Source organism: Anomaloglossus baeobatrachus, chromosome 3, assembly GCF_048569485.1.
Source record: "Anomaloglossus baeobatrachus isolate aAnoBae1 chromosome 3, aAnoBae1.hap1, whole genome shotgun sequence".
Taxonomy (NCBI): Eukaryota; Metazoa; Chordata; class Amphibia; order Anura; family Aromobatidae; genus Anomaloglossus; species Anomaloglossus baeobatrachus.
Window position 1 is genome coordinate 471,818,143 of NC_134355.1, and position 27,978 is coordinate 471,846,120.

The 27,978-nt window shown below is 38.8% G+C and overlaps 1 protein-coding gene across 5 annotated transcripts in view; it reads left to right on the top strand.

The window, feature by feature from the left end:
* PEX5L (peroxisomal biogenesis factor 5 like) overlaps positions 1-27,978 on the top strand; it is a 376,062-nt gene that overhangs the window by 242,215 nt on the left and 105,869 nt on the right. For all 5 annotated transcript variants that reach the window (XM_075340588.1, XM_075340590.1, XM_075340589.1 and 2 more), the window contains 2 exons: positions 20,725-20,836; positions 25,355-25,564. In XM_075340588.1, coding sequence (XP_075196703.1) covers positions 20,725-20,836; positions 25,355-25,564 — 322 coding nt within the window. The remainder of the gene's footprint in view (positions 1-20,724; positions 20,837-25,354; positions 25,565-27,978) is intronic.

Genomic DNA, 27,978 nt, shown 5'->3' on the forward strand with positions numbered 1-27,978 from the left:
CCCTTCAAAACATAGTCTATGACGTTCCCTGAGTCACATGGGGTGTCTGTGCAAAATTTCATGATTATAAATGTGACGGTGCAAATTCCTTTAGCGGACATACACACACATAAACACACACACACATACACTCAGCTTTATATATTAGATTAGAAAGCAACCGTGTCACTTTGTAAAAAATAATAGCTGGTTCAACTGATTTTTAACCAGCTCTTTGACATTATTGACATTATTTGCTTATGAGAAAAATACGTAGCAAATCAAGCAGAGATAGTAGGTGAGAAGCTGGCGGGGACTGCCCCAGATGAGCAAGGTGTTCCCATTGACGTAAACATAGATAACTAAAATTAGGAAGACTTTCCCTGAATGATGTGAAGAAAATTTGGCACTCAAAAAGTAGTGAGAAAATGTTTTTTTAATTCTGAAAAGCTTATTCCATAATAAGCACAAATGTTTCGGTCCAACTTGTACCTTCCTCAGTTTGCTGAAACCTACACAATATAGTAGCATATTCAGAAAATGAGAATATGATAAAAATTAAAAATCACAAAACATTAGTAGGGACAAACTGACTGAAATTTAGTTTCTCTTGATGCAGAGATTTTTTTATGTATTGCTTGAAGGGAATCTGTCAACTTTTTGACACTTCCATTTCTCATGACAGAATAATGTTTTGTTAGAAACACATTTATGCCAACATTCTGTCTCCTTTGCGTGGGAGTTACTTGGCCTTCTGGCTAGGATGGGGGAAGTTTGCGGAAGATCCAGACAGTATTACATTGTTAACACCGTTGCTATTTATTTTCGTTTCTACTGTTGGCCAGAGGGATAGAGAAAGGTTAATTGGGAACCCTTTTCCTTTGGGGGTTGGCTGCAATAGACGGCGTCCTAGTGTACGCTTTGTGACACTTACGCCCGTCTCTAACAAAGTGCATAAAAATGTGTAACTATAATAGGTGCATGGGTTGCACTTGTACCCACCACGAGCCTAGGAGGCCCAAAAGTTTCTTTGGCCCATATGAAAAGACTATACCTAATTTGCATTGGAGCTCATGAACTTCAAGTTCACTGGGTACAGATCACGATCATGGGCTTTCAATAAAAAAAAATGTGTGTGAGCTTGGTGTAATTTTAGGAAAACTTACACCTGTCATTAATTCTGGACTAACCTCACTGTTCAGTACCTTTTCACCGTTTTCTTCCTATGCATAGTTATAATGAAAAAGATGTCAGTCATCATTTTTTAGGTTGGGTTTAATTTACTGCTCATGAAAACCGAGGAATCGGAGCTAATGCATTACAGGGAAAGGATATAAGCACTGCAAATCATAAAGTATACATTTCTGTAAAACTACACGACACAACAAATTATACAAAATGGTAAAATCAATGTATAAACAATAGTAGAAACAGACATATGAAACTTTGCAATATGATGTAATCAGCTAAAATTTTCCTTGCTCAAGACAAGACTTCAGTTCACTGAGGTATCTGGTTACAGCTGCCTATTAATGTACATGGAAGGGGAGGAAGAGAGAAGAGCAACAAACTCACACATTCCTGTGCTTTGGCTTTCAATTAAGCATTTTATCTTACCACAAAGCTATCTTCTCAGTGTTATACTGTCCTCCATGTTGCTGCTACTAAACATGTGCTACACAAAGACCTGAGAGCAGGAATCTGTCATATTACTGTGTGCAGTGCATGAGAGACATCATAGCAGCTGGTCTTCATCATCTAGCCAAGAAACACCTAAAAACACAGATAGAAATAGCAGAGAGCAAAAATGAAGTCTCTGATTTAAATCAAATAAAAGCCAAAACTAATGTTATTCCTCATGTGAACACATGTGACATCTTATTATGAACATTACCTGCAAAGCAAGGTTGCAGAAAAATTGCACCCATATGTCAACAATATTTCAACAGACGAAACCTGTAATTGCCGAAAGTGTTGACACTCTTGAAATTGTTCCAGAAAATGAATTATTTCTCCCAGAAAATTATTACAATTACACATGTTTTATTATATACATGGTATTGTCTTTGTGTGTACTGGAACAACACCAAAACAAAGAAAAAAAAGGCAGATTGGAAATAATTTCACACAAAACCCAAACAAATGGGCTTGACAAAATTGTTGCCTTGGACGTTCCGTGCAGGATCAGGTGTGTGCTGATTTCTGGACTGCTATAATAGCGGAGTGCTGCAGGTTCTTGTTTCAATAGGACAAAATTGTTGGTACCTTTCCAAAATTGTGGGTAAATAACTTTGTATAAAGCATGTGATGTTTGATCAAACTCACCTGCGGCAAATAACAGGTACGGACAATACAAAAATCACACCTGAAATCAAATAAAAAGGGGAGAAGTTGACTCAATCTGTGTGATTACTTAAGAACCAAATTGTTTTGAAAAATATCAACAATCTCAAGGTAACAAATTCATCTCCAGAGAGCTTGATGTTCCTTTGTTTACAGTGAGCAACATAATCAAGAAGTTTTCAACCCATAGCAATATAGCTAATACCCTTGCACATTGACGTCAGAGAAAAATTGATGAAAGTTGCAAAGCAAGATAGTCCAGATAGTGGATAAGCACTCAAATTAAGTTCCAGAGAAACTCAAGTTGTCCTGCAGGCTAAGGGTGCATCAGTGTCAGCGCGAACTATCCGTCTTCAATTGAATGAAATGAAATGCTACGACAGGAGACACAGGAGGACCCCACTGTTTACACAGAAACATAAAAAAGATACACTGTAGCTTGCCAAAATGTATGTTATTAAGCCAAAATGCTTCTGGGAAAGTGTGATGTGGACAGATGAAACCAAGATAGAGCTTTTTGGTAAAGTACATCATTCTACTGGAGAAATACTTCATTTTCTGGAACAATTTGAAGTCTGCCAACACTATTGGCCATAATTGTACACCATCTGCAGGGCATCTATATACCGCTTTAGCCCTTACATGATGCAATCATTAGTCATTTTTTTAACACATACAATGTCTTACAAAAGTATTTGGTCCCTTTGGCTTTTTACCTATTTTGTTACATTTCAACCTCTGTTTAAATTCTTGCACAATCCGACTTGTGTGTGATGCACCAGCACTAAATAGTCTAGGTTGAGGAGATGAAATGAGAAAAATGTAGGCAAAAATTAAATGTACGTGCTAAAATAAATTTGCCATGAAGAGTAGCCAGAAAAAAAGCCTTTACTTAGTGCCAAAATTTGTAAGGCTCATTTTGATTTTGCCAAGAAACATGTGGGAGACTCCCCAAATGTATGGAGGAAGGGGCTATGGTCAGATGAGACCAAAACTGAACTTTTTGGCCACCAAGGCAAACATTATGTCTGACGCCAAACCGACATAGCTCATCACACAAGAACAACATCATTAAAACATGGTGATGGCAGCGTCATGTTGTGAGGATTTTTTGGGGAAGCAGGGTCAGGGAAAATGGTCCAAGTCAAGGGAAAGAGGGATAGTGTGATTCGGACCATTTGCTAAAGGGATATTTGTGAGCAAAACTTGTTTCAGTGTGTTAGTGATTTGAGACTGGGACGGAGGTTCACCTTGCAATAAGATAATGACCGAAAGCATACTGCTAAAGCAACACTTGAGCGGTTTAAGGGGAAATGTGTAATTTTATTGGAGGGGCCTAGTCAAAGCCCAGACCTTCATCCGTTTGAGAATCTGTGGTCTGATTTGATGATTGCTCTACACCAGGAGGAAACCATCTAACTTGAAGGTGCTGGAGCAGTTTACCTTGACGAATGGGCAAAAATCTCAGTGGTAAGATGTGGAAAGCTCATAGAGAGTTATCCAATGCGGCTTCCAGCTGTAATTGATCAAAAGGAGGCTCTACAAAGTACTGACTTTAGGGGGGTGAATAGTTATTCACACTAAAGTTTTCAGTTATTTTGTTCTATTTGTTGCTTGAATTCACAATAAAAAGAAAAACAAATATTCACAATTTTAGGCATATTCTTTACAGGCGCTAATGCAAACTCTCAAAAAACCCAGTGAGATTCCAGATTGTGAGGTAGCAAAACATGAAAAATGCCAAGGGATTGAACCTTTTCACATGGCACTATAGTTGTATGTTTTCTTTGCTTTTTTATAGTACACCTCTTACTCTAAGGTTTTGAATACAGTAAGATCAGTTTTACACATTTTTGGAACGTATGCTGCAATCACACTTGGTCTAATCTCTGGGTTTCCTAATGTGCGCTAACTGCTTCATATGAGTTAGGTAATCCAGTTTAGGGGACCAGGCAGTCGGATTGGGTAGTAAACTATGCTCTGTTTCAAGGACATGTGAAACCAACATTAAAATTACTATAATTAGTTCTTTACAAACCTTAGGAGGCATTATAGATGCAAAATCTGATGTATAATTTACAGTTTCTATTCTGATGCAAATGTCAGCTCAGCTACAAATATATAAGCTACAGGTATATGAAGCAATTCACTTGGTTTGCACATTCACGGAATTGCTTTTAATTCCTGCTCCGTAAAATATTTATGACCTGCCAGTGGGAAATTGATGTCAAATTGACATTTCTTTCTTTTAATTTTTGTGCCTCCCATTGAATAGATGTGGATGGTTTGTTGATGGAGCTACTGGCATATTCTTTACATTTCTGTAGGTGTCTTTTTCTTCTTGACTATGAATGCATTATAGAATTCATACATTGAATTTATCTCTTAAAACTTGATTGATGAAATAAAATGCTAGAGATTTTTCAACTGATTTCATATTAAAATTTCTCCTTTGGTGGAGACAATACAATTTGGGGCTCCCTTCAGCATTATATTGAAATTATTAATTAAATAAAAAAATAATATTAATATAATTAACTGTGAGCACGATATTTAGAAAGCATGCTTTATTTAGAAGAACAGAGGAGAAACTATAAGGAGATCACTCACAGAATAAAAAAAATTCAACATTATAATAATTTTTATAGATCAATTCTAATAGTATATTAATTGTCATACAAAAGTTTTACACTCCCTGACAGAAGTTCTGTCGCTTATCCATGTTATGTAAATAAAAGCTTATAACCCGACTTTAAATTCATCCATTAGTTTTATAAATTACTCTTTTGAAAGCTGAAACCCTGCCAAATTTGGTTTAGATTATGAAAATAAAGTTGCTGTAAAGCTGAAACATTGATAATTTAATGAACACAGAAAGGTCAGATTTTGGCAAGACAAAAGTTTTGTCGCCTTGTCATATAATGCACACAATCCTAGTTTACATCCTCAACTGTGCTCACTAAATGATCAGTTAATTAGTAGGTGTGTATAAAAAGAAATCAAGCACCCGAGATCTTCACTTGAACTGCAACTTGACCTCTGACAACATGCCAAAAATCCACCCTGCGACCAAAGCCTTGATTATCAAGAGGCTGAAGATGAGATCCACTGCAGAGGTGGCGGGCACCTTTAATGTGTCTCAGCATCAAGTACAAAGAATTAAAAAAAGATTTGAAGAGACTGGAGATGTTTTTGACATGCCTAGGTCCGGCAGATCCCACAAGACAACTGCTCAGGAGGAACATTTGTTGGTTAGAAAATCCAAAGCCAGCCCCTCTTCCACTGCAGCAGAGCTCCAATAGGCCTGGTCACCTCAAGTCTTTGTGTCAATTAGAACAGTTTGTAGGATTCTGTCTCAAAATGGTCGAATCAGTGCCCAGAAGCCAGCACTAAACAAAAGGCAATTAAAAAACCGTGTGGCATTTGCCAAGTCCCACAGCCTGCTAAACAGATGGACGCTGGAAAAGTGGCAGAAAGTGGATTTCTCTGATGAATCTTCAGTTGAATTACACCACAGCCGCTGCAAATACTGCAGGAGACCTACTAGAGCTCGTATGGATACAAAATATACCCAGAAAACAGTTAAGTTTGGTGGTAGAAAGATCATGGTCTGGGGTTACAATTAGTATGGGGTGTGCAAAACATTTGTAAGGTGGAAGGCAATATCAATAGCCTAAAATATCAAGAAGTATTAGCTACCTATTACATTTCCATTCATGAAAGGGGTCAACTTCTGCAGCAGGATGGTGCTCCATCTCATACATCCATTTCTACAACAAAGTTACTCCTGGCAAAGAAGATCAAGGTGCTCAAGGACTGGCCAGCCCAGTCACCAGACATGAACATCATTGAGCATGTTTGGGTTAGGATGAAAGAGGAAGCTTGGAAGACAAAACCAAAGAATCTAGATGAACTCTGGAAGGCATGCAAGACTGCATTCTTTGCTATTCCTGATGACTTCATCAATAAATTGTATGAATCATTGTTGAACCGCATGGATGCAGTCCTTCAAGCTCATGGAATTCACACAAAATATTAAATATGGCTCTAATAGCACCACAACTTAATTCACCAATGTTATGCAACATATCTTTGTATTAGAAGTTAATTATTTGTTTGAATTTCACATTATTTTCTGTGGGTGTCAAAAATTTTCTCTTGCCAAAATCTGACCTTTCTGTGTTCATTAAATGATCAATATTTCAGCTTTGCAGCAACTTTATTTTCATAACCTAAACCAAATTTGGGAGGGTTTCAGCTTTCAAAAGAGTAATTTATGAAACCAATGGATGAATTTAAAGTCCGGTTATACGCTTTTATTTACATAACATGGATAAGCGACACAACTTCTGTCAGGGAGTGTAGAATATAATTTGACAGTAGAGGGACACTTTTAATGACCTTGCTACACCCATCCTTGCAACAATGACAAGGCGGTAACCTCTACGGCTAAAGGAACAATCGTTTAATTACATCACAGACACTATTTTTTTTAGTTTACAAAATGTTGTAGTGGTTAATTAACTAAACAGGATGACCTGGATGCCTTTCTTGAACAATATAATATTACAGGTTATGAGTATGGGATGGAGATGGGAGATTGATCCAGTAGTCTGACTAATTTATAGTCATGAACATTTTTTTCCTAACGTAGCAGTTAACATTTGCCTCATGGGGTTTTTTTTGCCTTCCTCTGGATCAACATGTTAGGAAATATACACATATAGGCAACATTTTTTGTAAAATATATATACAATAGTCACTGAAATAACTTAGAACTGATAAAAGTAATTTTACTGAATAACAACTAATGAAAGTCAAACATTGCTTTTGAATTGTGGTTCAACAGAAAAAAAAGCAAACTAAGGAAAATATCATGGACAAAAATGATGATACTCTTAATAAATAATGAAAATAATTTGACCAGATGGACATGTTAAACTAAGATATCTCATAAAATTATTATCAAAGGTATTTAAAATATTAAAATTAGTTAGTCTGCCTTTTTAAAGGGTGAAAAGTAGTCACTGTCCTGTTTGGTATCATTGTGTGTATCACACCATATATGGACCAAAGAAAACTTGTCTCAGGACTCAGGTTAGAAAGAAAATTATAGGCAAGTATGTTAACAGTAAAGGCTATAACAGAATGGCTAACAGCTTGATATTCCTGTTACTACAGATGAACATATTATTCAGAAGTTTAAGGTCAAATGAGTAGGATGGGCTGCAGTTTGAACTGTACAAGGCACACCATTTTATCTTATTCTTTGAGAACCCCTTTAAGGTCTCTAAAACTGTAGCCAACTTCCCTGGAAAATTGACGACAATTTAAAGAGATGGATAATATGGATCATAACGAAAGAGTCTAGAACTGCTTCCAAACAAATTAGAGTGAATTCCAAGGTCAAGGTACATCACTGTCAAATTGCACCATCTGTCATTGTCTTGGCCAAAGTGGACTTCATGGAGATGACCGAGGAGTAAACCCCTTTTGAAATCAAATCACAAAAAACTGAGACAGGAATTTGCCAAAATGAATATTGACAAGCCAAATGCTTCTGGGATAATTTTTTGGAACAGATAAGACAAAACTGGAGCTTATTGGCAAATAACATCATCACAGAAGCAAAAATGAAGCATATAAAGAAAAGAACATTGTACTTACTGTGAAACTTGGAGGCATCTCTCTTATGTTTTGGGGCTGCTTAGCTACACTTAGCACAACGTATCTTAAATCTTTACAAAATACAATCATATCTCAGGACTATTAAGGCATTCTGGAGTGAAACGTGTTCCTAAATATCAAAAAGCTTGGTCTGAGTCTCAGATCATAGGTCCTCCAATAGTATAATTGACCCAAAACACACAGCTAAAAAAAAATCCAAGAATGGCTAAGAGCAAAGTATTACACTATTCTGAAGTGACTTTCTATGAGCTCTTATCTGAATTCAACTGATCATCTGTGAAAAGAGCTGAAACATTCAGTCTGAAGAAGGCAACCTTTATACCTGTGACAGTTGGAGTAGCTTGCTCACAAGGCTAAAAAACCTGTGGACAGGTGCAGAAATCTCATTGAGAGTTAGGATCCTTTCACATTGCATTTCAGTGGCTCTGTCGGGGCATACGTCCGAAATCCTGCCCCTCCCCCGACAAATTGTGTTTCGGACGTATGCGCTGACAGGGCCATTAAGTATAATGGAGCAGACAGAGCAAGCGTAGGCTCTGTCTTGCACCATTTTTGGGTCTATACGCTTTCTGCAGGTGGATGCCCAGATGTAGCAGACTACGTCTGAGCATCCGCCTGCAAAAAGCATATACACCCGAAAATGGTGCAAGACAGAGCACACGCTTGCTCTGTCTGCTCCATTATACTCAATACGAAACACATTTTGTGGGGAAGGGGCAGGATTTCAGACGTATGCCCCGATGGAGCCACTGAAACGCAATGTGAAAGGAGCCTTACAGAAATAATTTGTTTGCAGTGATCCCCTCAAAAACTTGTGCAACAAATATTAAGTTAAGGGTACTATAATTTTTGTCTAGGCCATTTTCATGTTTGGGGGTTTTGTTTTTTTGTTTTATTTTTGTGAACAAAAATTCAAAGGCAATGTCTGACTTTCATTATTTTTTGATATTCTGTCAATTTAAATTGAAAATTACTTTTCTAAGTTTCAAGTTATTTCAGTGACCATTGTGGTTTCTTCCGACTTTTACAGAAGGGAACCAACATTTTTGTCCATGTGTGTATTTTGAACCTGAATGATTAGTTGTTCTCAGTGAGAGAAACAAAAAAATTATAATTTTGTTTCTCTCACTGAAAACAATCAATCATTTTTCAACTGGCTAACACGGTACCACAACTTTTTCTTTTGTAACTTTTGAACCTGATAGACTTCTTTTTTTCATTCAACCTTAAATATATGAAACTATGATTACTTATCTTACCAATCTCCTACCACTTGTGTTCCAATGCTTTCCAGGTCTCCCACCAATCTCTGCTTACCCAGCTCTAGTGATGACATCACCACTTCAGCCAATCACTAGCAGTAATATAAATGTGATGTGCTGACACCACTGATGTCACTGCTGCAGCCAGTCATTGACTTCAAAGATCACATGTTGTGCTAACACTTCATTACTGGTGACTGGTAACAGAGACAGGCAGGGGATCAAGAAAGCACAGCCACATGACTAGCAGGGGATTCATAACTTTTTGTTATCTTATATCATTGTAAGCAATTTGTAAAAAAAAAAATTATGGTGTTAAACAACTTCTTTGACTATCATGAAGGTTCCTATCCATTAAGAATGATTACCATTTTCCTAAGTAAAGACTTTGTAGGTATGAGATATTTTCATAGCACAGAATAACTTTTACAGGGTTGGATCTTTTTTTAGTGGCTTTGTCTTACGAATGTTGCTGTTAAGCGTAATTCACTGGAAATCACTGGCTATTTGGTTGGACAACTTTCCTAAAAGAAACCATCTGATGATAAAACAGTTAAAGAGTTTGTCCAATACTCAGACAACCCCTTCTTAATCAAAGTTTATGCCCCTTGTTAAGATTAAAGCACTTATACTTGCCTCTGGTGCCGATGCCTTTCCAGCTGTGTCAGCACTCACTCTCCCAGTGTTCACATGACATTGTAACATCATGTGAGTCCTGTCCCTAATAAATGCTAGCTTCTCTCTCCCTACCTTTGGATGTATCAAAAATCAATAGGAAGTGAGTGGCCAGCTGCAGCTTTGACTTCCTCTTGATGTTTGATTTGTCCGAATGCAGGGAGAGGGAAGGTAGCATTGATTAGGGGCAAGACATGATGTAGCAATGTCATGTGAGCCCCAGGAAAGTGAGTGCCGAGACCACTGGAGAGGCACTAGAAATAAGTGTGTTATTATTTTAATGGGGGCAAACACTATCATTGAGTATGGGTTGTTCAAATAGTGGAAAACATCTTTAATAAATAGCAGTCATATATACAGCAAAGTGATGTGCTAAGTTATTGACAGCAACAAAAGGATTCTGAGGTGCAACTGAGATTCAGCCACACGTATTGTATACATTATACACTATGTGACATACCTATCTAGGATTAAATCTATAGTTTCATGGTGCCATCAAGCATATTTGCCAATAATCACAAATTTGCAGAGACTCTCCCAAGTCTACAGAAATATTACAGCAAACTTGAGCATTTTTAGTAAAGTAAGACCTGCCCAAAATTTAGTGTTTCTATGCATTTTGGGGTTTTCCAAGGATTTAATGAGGTTGTACCAATAGGATAGGGGATAATGTTATGATTGATGAGGATCCGATGAGTGGGACCACCGATCCTGAAGAGCACTGTGTGAATAGAGTGGCGGTGAATCATGCTCACTTGCGCTCCTTTAATTCTTAATAGATGCCATGAGGACCAGCCAAATGTTGCACTTGGCAATCTCCGGCTGTCTCATTGAGAATGAATGAAGTGGAGGTGGACATAATTAGCCACTGCTCCATTTACATGGGGCACTGCAGAGTCCTGGATTTTGTGATCGAGAAGGATCTCTGCAGTCAAACCCCCAGTGATCGGTATTTTAGCTCCTATTCCAAGAATTGATATAATTTCCAAATTTAGTTCAACCCCTTTAAACACTCTTATTATAACTATGTACATTCTATTGGACTAAAGCCCGCTTTACATGCTGCAATGTATCTTACAATGTGTCGGCGGGGTCACGTCATAAGTGACACACATCCGGCATCGTAAGGTACATTGCAGTGTGTGACAGGTACGTGTGATTGTGATTGAACGGTAAAACGTTCATCGCACGCACATCGTACATTTCTGTAGAATTGAACGTCAGATTGTTCATCGTACCCGGGGTAGCACACATCGCAGTGTGTGACACCCCGGGAACGAAGAACAGATCTTACCTGCGTCCTGCGGCTCCCGGCCAGCAATGCAGAAGGAAGGAGGTGGGCGGGATGTTTACATCCCGCTCAGCTCCGCCCCTCCGCTTCTATTGGCCAGCTGTCTCGTGACGTCGCTGTGACGCCGAACGTCCCTCCCACTCCACTAAGTGGACGTTCGGCGCCCACAACGAGGTCGTATGGACGGGTAAGTACGTGTGACGGGGGTTAATCGTTTGTGCGGCACATTCAACAAATTGAACGTGCCGCACATACGATGGGGGCGGGTACGATCGCATACGATATTGTATGCTGGATCGTAAGGTGTAAAGCTGGCTTAAGATCTGGTGATTGTAATGGGGCGGTTTGAGTGTATGGTAATGGTTATATAACTAATTTTAGTAGTAACATAATAGGTAAATTCAGAATGGCAAACTGCACAGTTTAAAACTCTGTACCTGAAGTGTCCATTAAATACGTGTTTGGCAACATGTGCATATAATTTACAGAGTAGAACTATGTAACCAGCTTACTTGTAATTTACACAATTTAGCTAGTAGACAGCCCAATCGCAATTTGTATCAATACCCAACAACAACATTAAAGGGAATCTGTCACTCTTTTGCATGTTTTTAGTTATTATATTGGCATACAGGTGGCATAAAGGTCAATTTAGCCATACCTGTGTACCTCCTGGATGAGGGGTTGTTTGGCAAAAATCTTCTTTTATTTCTTCTATCTTCCGGGCTATGGGACATGTGCTGCCTGAGAGATAAGCCTCCAGTCTTCATTATATAGGATTCTTTCTCCCCTTCTCTTCAGAGTCCCTGTGACGTTACGTACACAGCTTTATATCCTACGCATGCGCAATCTGTTTGCCGTCTCTCCCCTGCACTGTGAAGCAGAAGTGACTCCCCAGCTCACAGCAAAATTGAAGCATGTGCCCACAGAAGGGCGGAATAGTGCACGGAGGGATGGCAGGAAGAATGCACAGGTGTGAAATTTCCCAGCCGCGCACCTGAAGTCACAGGAACACTAGGGAAGAGAAGGGGAGGAGAAATCCTGTATAATGAAGACCAGAGGCTGGCTTATCTTCCAGGCAGCACACATCCCATAGCCTGGAGGTTAGAAGATATAAAAGAGAGTTTTTGCTAAATGACCCCTCATCCAGGAGGCATACATATATGGCTAATTTCACCTTTATGCCACCTGTATGAGCATATTGATAAATAAAAAATTGCAAAAGGGTGACAAATTCCCTTTAAATCATGCAATGTGATGAGACAACATGTTTCACACTAAAATCACTAGATATAGCCCATTGGAAATTCAACAATTTTCAGCAAAATGTAATTAAAAATAAAATAATTCCTATAATTCAGAAATAATTAGCATTTCTTTATTGAAATGGCTTGTGAACATGTAAAGTACAGATCTAATTAACTACAAGCAGAAAAATGAGTAGCGTCATCATTTTCTTGCAAGTGATAATGCTCGGTGTGCTGTAAAAGCAGATCTATTTTAATCACCATCACATATGAGAAGTTTCTCGAGAAGATCCATCTAATTCTGGGATTTCAATTTCAATTACACCCAGGTGATTGTTGCTATGCAGTTTTTACTGTCACCTCAGTATGGCAGACTAATAAACTGAATCAAGTCATATTCACCCCGGCTTTTCTACAGACTAAAAGATATACTCAGTTGCCAAAAGACCAGTGAACTGTTAAATCATGGCAAGATTACAGCGAGTGTAAGCTGCATGATCAGTGACAACATTTAATGAAATAGACCTTACTCCCACACAGGCTTTCTCCTCCAAGGGCTCCCAGCTTAGTTCTTTAGAAATCATGTTGGTTAATCACATTAGCATGGACAAATACACAAATGTTTCAGGGAAGTAGCTCAAATTCTACACGGCATTTGAAAACAAGGTTTTATTGATCGCATTATTTATTCAGATGAAAGATTTAAAAATAGGTCATTTCTGTTACTTCGCTAGATTTTCTTTTCAATTAAAATACACTATAAGGACAAAAGTATCGGGACACCTACACATTACGCCTACAGGAGCTAATGACATCCAATTATAAATTCTAATATCCCAAGTCCACAGGTACTAAATGTTTTTTCTAATGTTAATTCTTCAGGCATGCACCACTTCCAAGCCCCTGATTTCCTTCTTTGCCAAGGGCGGTGCAGGGCACTCCAGAAGACAGGTTGGACCAGCAGCATGGTCACACCGTAGCTCTGATTTGTACTCTATTCCGGGCTGCTAGTAAAGGCAGATTTGCCTCTACAGCATGGGAGAAAAGCAAGGGGATTGAAGGTGGTCAGATGTAGCAATCCTATCTGCTTCAGAATTGTGAGAGCAGGCTGTAAAGCATTGAACCTGCAAGTCCTGTATGCTCTTTTCCTTAAAGAGAACCTGTCAGGTCCAACATACACCCAGAACCACGATTAGTTCTGGGTGCATATTGTTAATTACTGTCTAATTGTCCCAGCTTGTAGTAACACACATATTTCTAAAAATCCTTTATGATATGTTAATGGGTGCAGGGACTTGTCGCAATGGTGTTAGTTCCTGCACTCATTCTGCCTTCTTAGCATGTTAGCACGCCTACAGGGGTAGGCTAACATGCTATTCAATGCCCATTGCCAGCGTTATCGTCGGCAATGACACATGTACCTGTGTCCGTTGCACTGCCTCAGAACGCTGGGCTTCGGGTCAGTGCACATCATCAGAAGTCCCCGGACTTTCAGTCATGCGCAATACACCAGTTTGAAGCCGGGACACATACACCCAGCTTCATAGTGCGCATGACCAGGGACTTCTGATTATGCGCACTGAGACCAAAACCAGCGTCGGCCGCGGTGACAGCAGAAAAGTGAGCGACCATGCCTCTGATGCTGCACATTCATTAACATGTTAGCAAATCCACACGGGGTGTGTTTGCTGCTATAGGCTGGCACTGCTAAGCAGGGATTAGAAATATAGGCAGGGATTAGAAATATGTACCCAGAACTGCTCTTGGTTCTGGGTGCATACAGGAACTGACAGGTTCCCTTTAAAATCTTTTCTACATCTTTTCGCTATAAACTTGGAAATCCTTCCATTCTTGAGAACACAAGAATTTTTAGTAGAAGGTAAATTGCAAATTTGCCCATTTAACAAGCTGAGAAAACCCATCAGTATGGTGATAGGTCACCCTTTTCAGCTAAAAAAAGACTCCACACTTTTAGGAAGGTTTTCTACAAAATTACATTTTGGAATGTATCTGTGGGAATTATTACCTATTTATTCGTGAGAGCTTTTGTGACATCAGACACTGATGTTGGATGAGAGGGCCTGGCTCACAATTTTTGATCTAGTACATTCTAAAGGTGATCGATGAGGTTGAGTTTAGGGCTGTTTGTGGTCAGGTAAGTGTTTCCACACCAAGTTTACCCAACTATGCCTTTATTAACCTTGCTTTGTGCAATGAGGGACAGTAATTGGGGAACAGAAGACATGGTGGCTTATTGTGGCTACTAAATGCTTCAATTTTTTAATTCAATTACTATAATACTATAATAATATTATATAATACTATAATACTATTAAGGGTGCTTTACACGCTGCGACATCACTAGCGATGACAAGCGATGTCGCGAGCGATAGCACCCGCCCCTGTCGTTGGTGCGATATGTGGTGATCGCTGCCGTAGCGAACATTATCGCTACGGCAGCGTCACACGCACATACTTGTTCTGCGACATCGCTCTGGCCGGCGAACCGCCTCCTTTCTAAGAGAGCAGTTTGTTCGGCGTCACAGTGACGTTACACGGCAGCCGTCAAATAGCAGAGGAGGGGCGGAGATGTGCGGCCGGAACATGCTGCTCACCTCCTTCCTTCCTCATTGCCGGTGGATGGAGGTAAGGAGATGTTCGTCGCTCCTGCGGTGTCACGCATAGCGATGTGTGCTGCTGCAGGAACAACGAACAACATCGTACCTGCAGCAGCAATGATATTAAGGAAAGGAGCGACGTGTCAACGAGCAATGATTTTTCACGTTTTTGTGCTCGTTGATTGTCGCTCCTTGGTGTCACACGCTGCGATGGTGCTAACGGCGCCGGATGTGCGTCACTAATGACGTGACCCCGACGATATATCGTTACCGATATCGCAGCGTGTAAAGCACCCTTTAGGGTACAACGCTCAAATTGAGTGAAATTGTTAGAACTTGAGGTGTTCAATTTTATACACTTGTGAAAATCGGACTGAATGAAAAGAATTAATGTGTTTACAAATACTGTCTTGTATTTAGTATTTATCCAACCAATTTACCTATCAAAGTAATTACTTTTATTTACATAACTAAACAAACTACATTGAATCTAAGGTTTTGTATAGCTCGTTGAGTATTAAAGTGTATTTAGAGGAAAGAGACGAGTAGAAGGGACTGGATGAGTAACAGAGTGAAAGAGAAAAAGACACTCACAGACTCAGTCAGCTGTTTTCTGAAAATGAAAAAACAGATGGGGTACCACACTGCCGGGTCACCTAATTAAATACTGCGGGGGACAGGAGGAGCAACAATAACTACCAAGGCTCTGTACAGCGGTGCTCACCAGGAGGGAAACAGTCCAGCGAAGATCATCATAAGAGAAGGTAGAATCATGGCACACGCTATTATATAAAAGTCCTTGCTTTATTGTAAATACATAAAAGGTGAGCGGGTCTGAGATCAAATGCTGGCACTCCAGAGGACGCTGGCTGTTTCATGCTGCTGCGCTTCTACGGGTCCTGAGAACCTCTGGAGTGCCAGCATCTTGTCTTGGACCCCCTCACCTTTTATGCATTTGTAATGAAGCAAGGACTTTTATATAGCAGCAAGTGCAATGATTCTACCTATTGTTGTGATGCTTTCTGGTAAGAGTTTATCTCACCCCCCAATGCTGGATTCACAGCTACACTGCTCGTTTCTGCTATTAAATTTCCTCCATGTTGCTGCTGCTCTAAATTTGTCCTGCATTGAGGCCAGAGATCAGGAATTTCTCATGTATGTGTGTACTTTACACAGTATGGGGCACATCACAGTTAATTCCTTGACTCTTGCTTGCTACTTACTATGTCCTCCTTCATGTTTTGCTCTCTGCCTAGCATTCATTTATGCTACTTTTGGAAACAATACGTTTGGAAACTTCTTTATTACACAACATTTTTCTTTTCATTATGTTTTTTACTTTCTTTCTCTTTTTCCTAAATTCAGTTTCCTCTTCTTGCAGTTTATTCTAGCAATGATGTTCCATTGATCCAGCTTAGATTTTATTGTCAAAAGAATTGGAGGTTTTTTGTACTTTTACAACATTCCCTACTTTGAGTGACCCTCGGCTATCTCCTGTGACATTTCTCTTGCAACACGTTTCTTGACTCTGCTGATTTTCTACTTAGATTCACCCTGAATGTCTCAGAAGATGATCACCACTTCTAAAAATAGCCTCCCATAAGAATATATTCGATTCATGTTCTCAGACTATGTGACATGTCTCAGAATTTTTAATTCAGAGAAAATCCCACAATGCAGATTTACCACAATGTTTGTTATGTCCACTGATTTACAAAACTAATTGTTTGGAAACTTTATTTCAGTGAAACATTGCATACTGAACCTTGTATCTTGGGTTTGTCTATCTATATTTATAATATTATTATTATTATTATTATTATTATTATTATTATAGCGCCATTTATTCCGTGGTGCATTACATGTGAAAAGGGGTATAAATAACAGGTACAAGTACAATAATCATGAACACTACAAGATTGGGACAGGAGACGAGAGGACCCTGCCAGCAAGGGCTCACAGTCTGTAAAGAATTGGTAAGGATACAGTAGGTGAGGGTAGAGATGGTCATGCAGTGGTATAGCGGAACAAGGGTTTTTGCAGGTTGTAGGCTTGTCGGAAAGCTAGGTTTTTAGGTTCCTTTTGAAGGTTTCCCCTCTAGTGAGAGTTTGATATGTTGAGGTAGAGAGTTCCAAAGTATAGGGGATGCATGAAAGAATTGTACGCAATTGTGGGAAGAGGAGATAAGAGTGGAGTGGAGGAGATCTTCTGACCGGGAGACTAGGTCAAAGATGTATGAAGTAGATAGGTTGCAGATGGCTTTGTATGTCATGGGTATGGTTTTGAACTGGAGTCTCTGGGCAATGGGAAGTCAGTGAAGGTTTTGGCAGAGAGGAGAGGTAGCGATTAGTTGGGCAGCACAGTTTAGGATAGATTGGATAGGTGTAACAGTGTTAGAAGGGTGGTCACAGAGTAGAAGGTTGCAGTAGTTGAGGGGGGAGATGATGAGAGCATGCCCTAGTGTTTTTGCAGATTCTTAGTAAAGAAATGTATTGATTCGGGAAATATTTTACACAATTTCTTATTCGCATGTTACGTTTTTGCTGTGTTTTTTTGTGGGGTTTTTTTAATGCAGCATTTTATAGTGTCAGGAAAGTGAGTGAGATTTCGGAAATCTCATTCACTTGCAGCTTATTTTTTTCCTTGAAGATTTTAATCTTCAAAGCGTTTTTTTTTCAAATAAGAGTATGTCAATTCTTTCAGTGTTTTTACAGCGTTATGTTTTTCATCCACTCCAATGAATGGGGGAAAAACCCAATGAAATCTGCATCAAAAACTAACACAAAAACGCAACAAAAATTCACTTATTTTTCAGAGCATTTTTCCTAACACTCTGATTTTTGCATTTGAAAATTCTGCTGCAAATACTGAAGTGCGCACATATCCTACTCTAATGTGGATTCATCCAGAGATGTTTGTCATGACAGCCAACCTTATCTTTGCTTTTATGATCTAACATGCTTTGAAAAAATAAAAGTCGAATTCTGATAAAGTTACTGACTGATGTCAGCACTAGTTTTTTCACATCAGTCCTTGTGTTGACAGAGCAGTGTTTCCACATCAATAATGTAATAACATAAAATACATTTTCTGTATGTTATAACGGAAAATTATTTACAAGATTGATTACTATTTACAAGATCAAAAAGGAAATTTTATATTCTTTGGATGAGTTTTAGATGACTCACATCTTCAATGAATAACCTCATGTCCTTGTCTTGTCTCTCTCACTTTCTTACTGAACTTTATATGCAGGTCAGGTCCATTTGTGCCACATGGTCTATTTGGAAAGTTTGCATTACAGCACTCGCGGTCCTTACAACAGGCAAAAGAATACAAAGTGCGCTTCATACCCACATTGGGGTCATCAGGGTTCTAGTTGGTTATATGCTGAAAATACTAAATTAAAAAACAAGCTGCAAATAGTATTATAATCTAATATATAAAATCACATCATCATTTAATCAGAGTCAGTGTAAAGAAGTCACCTCAGTTCTAGTATAAGCCATAAATGGGCCTGGTCATTAAAAAATAATGGAATCAATTGAGAGTTGTTGGAAAGTTTTGCTCTTTTTCCATTACAGTAAGTTCACAAAATTGCATGTAATCATTAATAAGATCATGTACTGTAATTCATGTGTGGTACAGACTGCAAACAAATTCCATACAGTATTTACATGGGTGAGGGAATGGAGCAACATTTTTAATCAGTGTATTCAAAAATTTGCATCTCAGACTAAAAATCCTCAGATTGAACTTACTGAAACTGATATTATATATACAGTATGGGCACTTCAGATCATGGCTGAGCTGATGGGCGTGGTAGACACTATTCATTTTATATCTAACTCTAATGCAGACCTAATAGAATGGAGCAGGGAGAAGCCGGTTGGAGGTGGCGCCAGACTTATTATTATTATTATTTATTATTATAGCGCCATTTATTCCATGGCGCTTTACAAGTGAAAGAGGGTATACGTACAACAATCATTAACAGTACAAGACAGACTGGTATAGGAGGAGAGAGGACCCTGCCCGCGAGGGCTCACAGTCTAAAGGGAATGGGTGATGGTACAATAGGTGAGGACAGAGCTGGTTGTGCAGTGGTCTACTGGACTGAGGGCTATTGTAGGTTGTAGGCTTGTTGGAAGAGGTGGGTCTTGAGGTTCCTCTTGAAGCTTTCCATGGTAGTGGAGAGTCTGATGTGCTGAGGTAGAGCGTTCCAGAGTATGGGGGATGCGCGGGAGAAATCTTGTACACGATTATGGGAAGAGGAGATAAGAGAGGAGCAGAGAAGGAGATCTTGTGAGGATCTAAGGTTGCGTGCAGGTAGGTACCGGGAGACTAGGTCACAGATGTAGGGAGGAGATAGGTTGTGCATGGCTTTGTATGTCATGGTTAATGTTTTGAACTGGAGTCGTTGGGCGATGGGAAGCCAGTGAAGGGATTGGCAGAGTGGCAAGGCTGGGGAGTAGCGAGGGGAGAGGTGGATTAAGCGGGCTGCAGAGTTTAGGATAGATTGGAGGGGTGCAAGAGTGTTGGAAGGTAGGCCAGAGAGCAGGAGGTTGCAGTAGTCGAGGCAGGAGATGATGAGGGCATGCACTAATGTTTTTGCAGATTCTTGGTTAAGACTTAGTCTCATTTCCCCCTATGGTCCCTGACCGGATCTTCTACCTATGTTTTCTTAGAAAACGCTGGAGCTGCAATCATGCAGTCATTTTTTGATTCATGCCACCCTTAGTTTTGGCAGCATGAATCACGTGAAAGGTTCTCTTTAACATTGTATGCACGGACGTTATGTGAACCCAACTGGGCATGGGCAAAGCCATAAAATATCATATCTCTCACAACTAAGGTCCTTAAAATCAAATCTTGGAAACCCAGTATTTTTACACAGTTTGAGCAAATTGGTTGCACAAATTTCCTTGATTGAATTGAGCTCCATACATCTAAAAGGGTATATTTTGGGAAAAAACACATGGATTTCTACAGGTTCCATTCAGACAACTACTACATTCACAAATATCTCTGCAATCTGCCACATGTATATATACCTTTACAAATCATCTGTCTATGAACTCTTACTCAAATTTATTAGTAGTGATGAGTGAAAAATTAAAATATTCGAGTTCAGATTACTCGGACCAAATACCTAGTACTAGTCCAGTATTCATCACGAAAAACAAACTTAATGCAAGTCAATTGGGAATCCGAGCATTTTTCTTGAAGATTTTCCAGAAAAATGCTAGGTTTCCCCATTGACTTGCATTAGGTTCATTATTAGTGACAAATACTGGACTAGTACTAGGTATTTGGTCCGAATAATCCAAAATTGAATATCTAGTATTCGTTCATCTCTATTTATTACATTTTCTTTAATTTTTTACATTTGCATGAGTTAAGGTTGATTTCTATTGACAGTAGCTGTATATCACTATAGTAACCAACCCCGGGCACTTGGAGTAATTATTCTAATATTCTTAGCATGCAAGCTTCATAGACATGCTGTTTCTCTGGAATAGCTCAATTTTCATCAACTGGAGTTTTCTGCCAGTGATTACTCTGACAGAATTTTTTCTGTTTTTTTTTTCTTTTATTTTATTTTTCTATTCAATTTCCAGCTGGTGAATGAACAACAAGAAAGCAGGCCTCTTCTCAGCCCATCTATTGATGACTTTCTGTGCGAAACCAAATCAGAAGCAAAGGCCAGGCCAGTAACTTCAAATACAGCAGGTAATTGTATACTGTAATCAACTCTTGTCTCCGGGATAGAATCATTTCTTTTGGCAGCCATTACTCCATCTGAAAATAAAAAAGATAAAAAGCAGCTTGTATAAAATTGGAATCATGATTGTTAAAAAAAAAAGTGTTTATGTTCCACTGAAAGCCGACAATTGTGCGCGAATTCCCAACTTAGAAACTCTTCCATTCTCTCCTTTACAAAGCGTAATCCACAGCTTGATGGTCCAGTCATTTCATTTGTCTCCCAAGCTGGGAAATGAAACAAAGTCAGAGTCACATATAAACTACAATACACTTCATATAGCAATTTTTACAGCTAAAAAGCCAAAAACATTTGAGTTCACAAATCAACCACTTGGCTGAGCTGAGGTCCCTCTTAGGTCAAAGGGATCAAGCCCCTGCAGCAAGGATAGGAGTTTCAGAACTTTTAGTAGAACTTATATGATAAATCACTTGAAAACTTCAGAGCACGAATTACACATAAAATGAATGATTTTACTTATGTTTTATATATTTTAGCAGTATTGCTGTTCAGAAATATTTTACAGCACTGTGTATCTGATTTGAGTCATTTTTTAAAAAACGGAGGCAAAATATTATAAAAATTACCATTTTTTGTATCTTCACCAACATTTTTTCAATGAATTAGAGTATATTCTCAAATGTGATCTGGTACATTTAATTCACAAATATCCCAGTAATCACAATTATGTTCCAGCGTAGTAAACTTGAAGCCTCAGTCCCGTCGGGATTCAGTAAACAGAGCTGCTTTGTACTGACATGTTAAAATAAGCTCAGTTTTGCTAACACGGATAGAATTGTCCACATTTAGTTTACATGAATTAATGATAACTGTACCATGTAATCACACAATTATTTTACTGGAATGTATTGCACTGTGACTCCCCAGTTGACCAAGACCAGCTGTTTCCATAGTCTGGAAGAATGTGTTATGTTTAATTTAAGAATATCAGACACAATTGGATGCCAAGATCTGCAGGGACTCCAGATGGATTTTTGTATTTTCTGTAGCAGATTTTAGAGCTATGCACATAAACCCTTCTAGTCTGGCAAGCTCAGCTTTCCATATTAACTCATTTTCACCTACACAATGCGTTCTTCTAGTTGCTGCCCATAGAAAATAAACTCCCAAACATTAGTGCATAGAATAATGAAATGTAGCCTATTGATTTATGAGGTTCAAAAACTTAAAGTCGGTCTGTAACCAAATTGCACTATAAAAACTGCATGCATTAATCAGTTCAGGACTGGGTCATTTTGCCCCATTCCCAACCAGTTAGATTTTGGGGTTTTATAATACATGCAATTTTAACTACTATGAAAAAAAAATTCTAAGAGATGAATATGCAATTTTTTTATGTCATTTTTATATTCTGGGGGTTTTTTTGCTGATATTGGGTTAAATTGTATAGGAAAATAGGATATATGAGTCTATTTTTCCCATTTTTTTATTTTAACTACAAAGGACCGCTAAAAAAAGTAATTTTAAAAATTCTATTATTCCCCTTTCCATAGAAATTATTTTTGTATATTGGACATATATTTTTTAACATAGGCAGGACTATAAACATCAAATTGGCTGGTGGTGTTTCATTTTTTATATTTTTATTTTTGATAGTTTTATTTTTGATTTTTTTCCATTTATTTTACACACTGTGCCCTCAATATGGTTTTAAAAAACCTATGGTGAGCATTTCAACATATTAATACATTATTTTTATTGCTGATTTGCCCCCGTAACTGGGGCTGGTATACTAGTCCCATATACAGGAGAAATTCAGCTTTTAAAAGCGCACCAATCACAAAGATTTTCCTATATAACATAAAGCCAGTGCTATACTGGCACTATCAGGCTGATCCTATACATACATTTAGTTGTCAGCTAGGCTGTACAGGTTTTGAAACACAAGCGAGTAAAGTTTGTAAAATGAGCAGCTTTTTGAGTGGCAGCAGGTGTCGAGCAGCTGATAGCTGAGGTGGGTATTCATAGTAATTCCCGCCCCCCACCTCTCCGTCCTTCATCTGTTATTTATGCTCCTTCTATTATAGTATCATTTTATTAAGTGACTAGAAGGACATCTGCTGATGTCATACCCATGTGACCAGAAGAGGTGGGACCTCAGCAAACATAGCTGATACCTGGAAACATTATTTTTCTGGTGGCTGAGGCCCCACCCCATCAGCACAGGTCCTTCTAGTCACTCAGTAAAACTGTGTATACAGAGGTAGGTAGAGCTAACTGTTAGGACCACTATGTAAAATTGTTTGAAGCAAAAAAAGACTACTGAAAATCTATCTTAAAATTCATTGTATAAAACCATTAGTACAATACATTTCACAAATTAAAATATAGAATTAACACAGCAAAAAAGGGGCAAAATCATTTACCTACCAAGATCACAGAAACAAATGCACTAACAGGATGCAGTAAGGAGCCTTAATAAAGATGGAGGCATACAGGTACAAAATACTAATGAGACAACTAGTAACAACCTACCTAGTTATGGAGGTGGTGATTGTTTAGTATTAAAATTGTACACAAAAAAGGCTTGTATAGGGTGCTGTTCACACATGTTGGTGTATAGTGTCTGGCTAACAGTCTATTAGTGATGCCCATACTATTAGATTAGGCAGGTTGCCCAGCACTATATATATTTCACTGCAGCCATTTGGTAAATTCAAAAAAGTTCATTTTTTTCACATTAATGTACACTCTGCACCCCTTCTTGACAGAAAAAAATCCATAAATGTAGAAATTTTTGCAAATTTATTAAACAAGAAAAGCTGAAATATCACATGGTCATAAGTATTCAGATCCTTTGCTCAGACACTCATATTTAAGTCACATGCTGTCCATTTCCTTGTGATCCTCCTTGAGATGGTTCTACTCTTTCATTAGAGTCCAGCTGTGTTTAATTAAACTGATAGAACTTGATTTGGAAAGGCTCACACCTGTCTACATAAGATCTCACAGCTCACAGTACATGTCAGACCAAATGAGAATCATGAGGTCAAAGGAACTGCCCAAGGAGCTCAGAGACAGAATTGTGGCACGGCAAAGATCTGGCCAAGGTTAGAAAAGAATTTCTGCAGTACTCAAGGCTCCTAAGAGCACAGTGGCCTCCATAATCCTTAAATGGAAGAAGTGTGGGACCACCAGAACTCTTGCTATACCTTGCCGTCCAGCCAAATTGAGCATTCATGGGAGAAATGCCTTGGTGAGAGAGGTAAGGAAGAATCTCAGGATCACTGTGGCTGAACTCCAGAGATGCAGTAGAGAGATGGGAGAAAGTTCCACAAAGTCAATTATCACTGCAGCCCTCCACCAGCCAGCCCTTTAAAGCAGAGTGGCCCGACGGAAGCCTCTCCTCAGTGCAAGACATATGAAGCCTGCATAGAGTTTGCAAAAAAACACATGAAGGACTCCCAGACTATGAGAAATAAGATTCTCTGGTCTGATGAGACAAAGATAGAATATTTTGGTGATAATTCTAAGTGATATGTGTGGAGAAAAGTAGGCACTGCTCATCACCTGCCCAATACAATCCCAATAGTGAAATGGTGGTGGCAGCATCATGCTATGGGGGTGTTTTTCAGCTGCAGGGACAGGATGACTGATTGCAATTGAACAAAAGATGAATGCGGCCAAATACAGAGATATTTTGGAAGAAAACCTCTTCCAGAGTGCTCTGGACCTCAGACTTGGCCGAAGGCTCACCTTCCAACAAGACAATGACCCTAAGCATACAGCTAAAATAACAAAGGAGTAGCTTAAGAACAACTCTGTGACCATTCTTGACTGGCCCACCCACAGCCCTGACCTAAACCCAATTGAACATCTCTGGAGAGACCTGAAAATGGCTGTCCACCAACGTTCACCATCCAATCTGATGGAACTGGAGAGGATCTGCAAGGAAGAATGACAGAGGATCCCCAAATCCAGGTGTAAAAAACTTGTTGCATCATTCCCAAGAAGATTCATGGTTGTACTAGCTCAAAGGGTTCTACTCAATACTGAGCAAAGGGTCTGAATACTTATGACCATGTGATATTTCAGTTTTTCTTGTTTAATACATTTTCAAAAATTTCTCGATTTCTGGGGTTTTTTTTGTCAAGATGGGGTGCAGAGTGTACATTAATGAGAAAAAAATGAACTGAAAGGGTCCTCAGTGTCTTGTGAGTACCTACAGTAAAATTAAAAGCTAAACTGCAGAAAGAGGAATTGAAATTTCACTAAAAATGTAAGAATTACCACAGATAAAAAGGGAAACAATGTTTACATGCCCAGGTCACAGAAATTAATGCCCCAAAGAGACACAGCAAAACGCCTTATTAGAGATGGAAGCAACATAGGTGCAAAATACTGATGATTCAACCACTCACCTTCCAATTTGCTTAGAATTAAAATTGTACAAAAAAAGAATATACAATGATAATTATTTACATAGATAACAATTACTAAAATTATAAACTTGAAATTCTCTTTAGTTTTATCTCCAGGTTTGGATCTTCTTGATTTGAGTGAACCAATTCCACCACCTCAGACTAAAGGGAAAAAATCAGAAACAGTTCTAAAAGGGGAACCCTCTAAAGGACAATCCATCAAAAAGAAGGTGGATGACTCTGACCTCATTAAACCGGAGGCTGAAAGAAGCACAAAATCTATAAAAATTCCAGAAAAATGTTCTTTGGATTTAGGTAATGATTGCAATACACATGTAGCTTCCAATATGTGGAAGAGAATTGTACATGGAGGGGTGATACTGTAGATATGGCTAAGCATTTAACAGTTCGCTTTTAGGCAGTTAAGGCACAAATTTAAATGTTAAAGAGGTTATTCACACCTGAAAAGTTTAACAGCTGCAAATGGTATAAATATAAAAGGGCTCATCCAACATTTATTTAAAAAAAAAAAGTTTCCTTCATATCCATATTTTCCCCTAAATCAAACATTGGTTCTCTGATTGTCCTTTCTATCTTTGTGTGAAAGTGGTCAACATGTGGTTACTGCATTCAATCAGTAGGCACAGTAATTACAATCAATACTTCTGGCATTATGGCTCCCATCACTGAGCCAGAAGTTCGGCAGGTGACAACTGCTGACACTGATGAACCGCAACATTCAGATGCTAAACAAAAATTGGAGGGTCCAGTGGAGCAAGTGCCCTGGATTTGGGACAGGCTGTCAGTATTGGTTATTTATTTAGTTTTTTACCATTTCAACAATTTTAAGCTGTTTTTGTTTTTTTTTGTTTTTTTAAATGAAAGTTTGAAGATTCCTTTGATATTAAAGAGGTTGTCCACTAATTTTTCATCGAGGGCCCCTCCATAGGATAGGTCATCAATGTCTGATTGGCCTGGGACTGACACCCCACTCTCCCACAGATCCTCTATTCCAGGTGTCGGTGGTGGCAGCAGGAAGCTAGAAATGCTCAGGTCCGGACCTCCCCCATGAATTGACAGCAGCCACAGCCAGGTACTGCACATCCATTTCCTGTTTGAATCAATAGGAGGCAAATGTGCAGTACCAGGCTGCGGCCACTATTAAAAGATGGGTCCTCTCCGGAACTGAGCATTTCCAGTCACCTGCTGCCGCTACCAGTACCGAGAGCAGCTGATCGGCAAGGGTGCGGGGATAGGCCATCAATGTCGAAATAGTGGATAACCTCTTTAAAGAAAAAGTCTGAATACATTTTACCTGTGTTGTCTGTAATGTAAAAGCTTAAATATGCATAATTACAAATGTCCTGTAACTCATTATACCAGAAAAAAGCTATAAATGCATTAGAGATGGATGCCACCAGAATCTCTCGAAAGAAATGTCCCTGAGTCCCACCACTAAAGCATCTATTACCATGTTCGTAATTGGTATTACAACTGCTAGAGATTATCTCCCTGCTTATAAAAGTTTCTTAATGGGTTATTCCCATCATAGCAAGTTAGTAACTGTCCACAAAATAGGCAATAACGTGCTATTCGCTGGCTCCAGCTGTCCCATAGATAATAAATGGGATTATGCCATCCAGGGCCATCTCTCCACTCAAGCGGGGCACTATAAAATCTCATTCTCCTAATCAGTGGGACACACAATAGTGGGACCTACAGGGATTAAATGTGAAATGTTATAACTTATTTACTGTTCTTTCATCTGCTTTCACACTCACAGAAAATGTTAAAATTCTGTTGGTAACTTGTAGCCCATAGGTTGCCGGACTTCCCAATTATAAAAAAATCCTCATGGTTTTTGATAAAGTCAATTTACTCTAAATTTGGCCAGGGTAAAGTGTAGGAAATAGTATTTTTTCTCTATATTACTGGTATATTGAAACAATTGTGCATTCCAGTATATCTATTAGTTTGTCAGAGATGTCAGCACAATATTGACTGGTTCAATGGTCAGACAGCGGCTGCGTCTGTGAATATAAAGCAAGCTATTTCTAAAATTCCACCTCTAAATATATTCAGTATTATATCCATGCTGGCAGCAGTTTTTCAGGTCATAAAAATCTGCAGTCCATATTATGCTTACATTTCTATTGCAGTGCATTATACAGTATATCTTATATAAGTGACTAGAGCTGGCTATGTATGACGTGGAATACAGTATGAGGTTTACAAGTTCGGACCACGACACCCGCGGCCAGTCCATGCTTGACAATCCACACTTTGTCTGATGTGGTAATCCAGCATAACTCATGTCTGATTTACCAGTTAGAAAATGTCACAATATACTGTGGGTATGGTCTATAGAGTGTGGTGAACTTTGCTTACCATTATTGCAGACAACCATGCCATTTTCATAAGAGTCTAAGATACCTTAACCCAAATACATTTTGTGACCTTAACTCAATGTAATGAACCATATGTTTCGTAGAAGAGGTGGACTCTGCATTTTATACTTTTAAAAAAAGGGCCTATGATGGTATTACAATAAAAATTCATATGTTCACCTATCAGACCTCAGTACTACTGCCCATGTGTTCTGCAGTTTTTTACCTTCCTCTTCAGGAAGTGAACATCGCTGACTGCCATAGCCATTCAGCAGCCACTGATTATTTGCACCAATTACATGATATCTAAGCCAGAAAAAACAGTCTCCAACCACTCTCTTT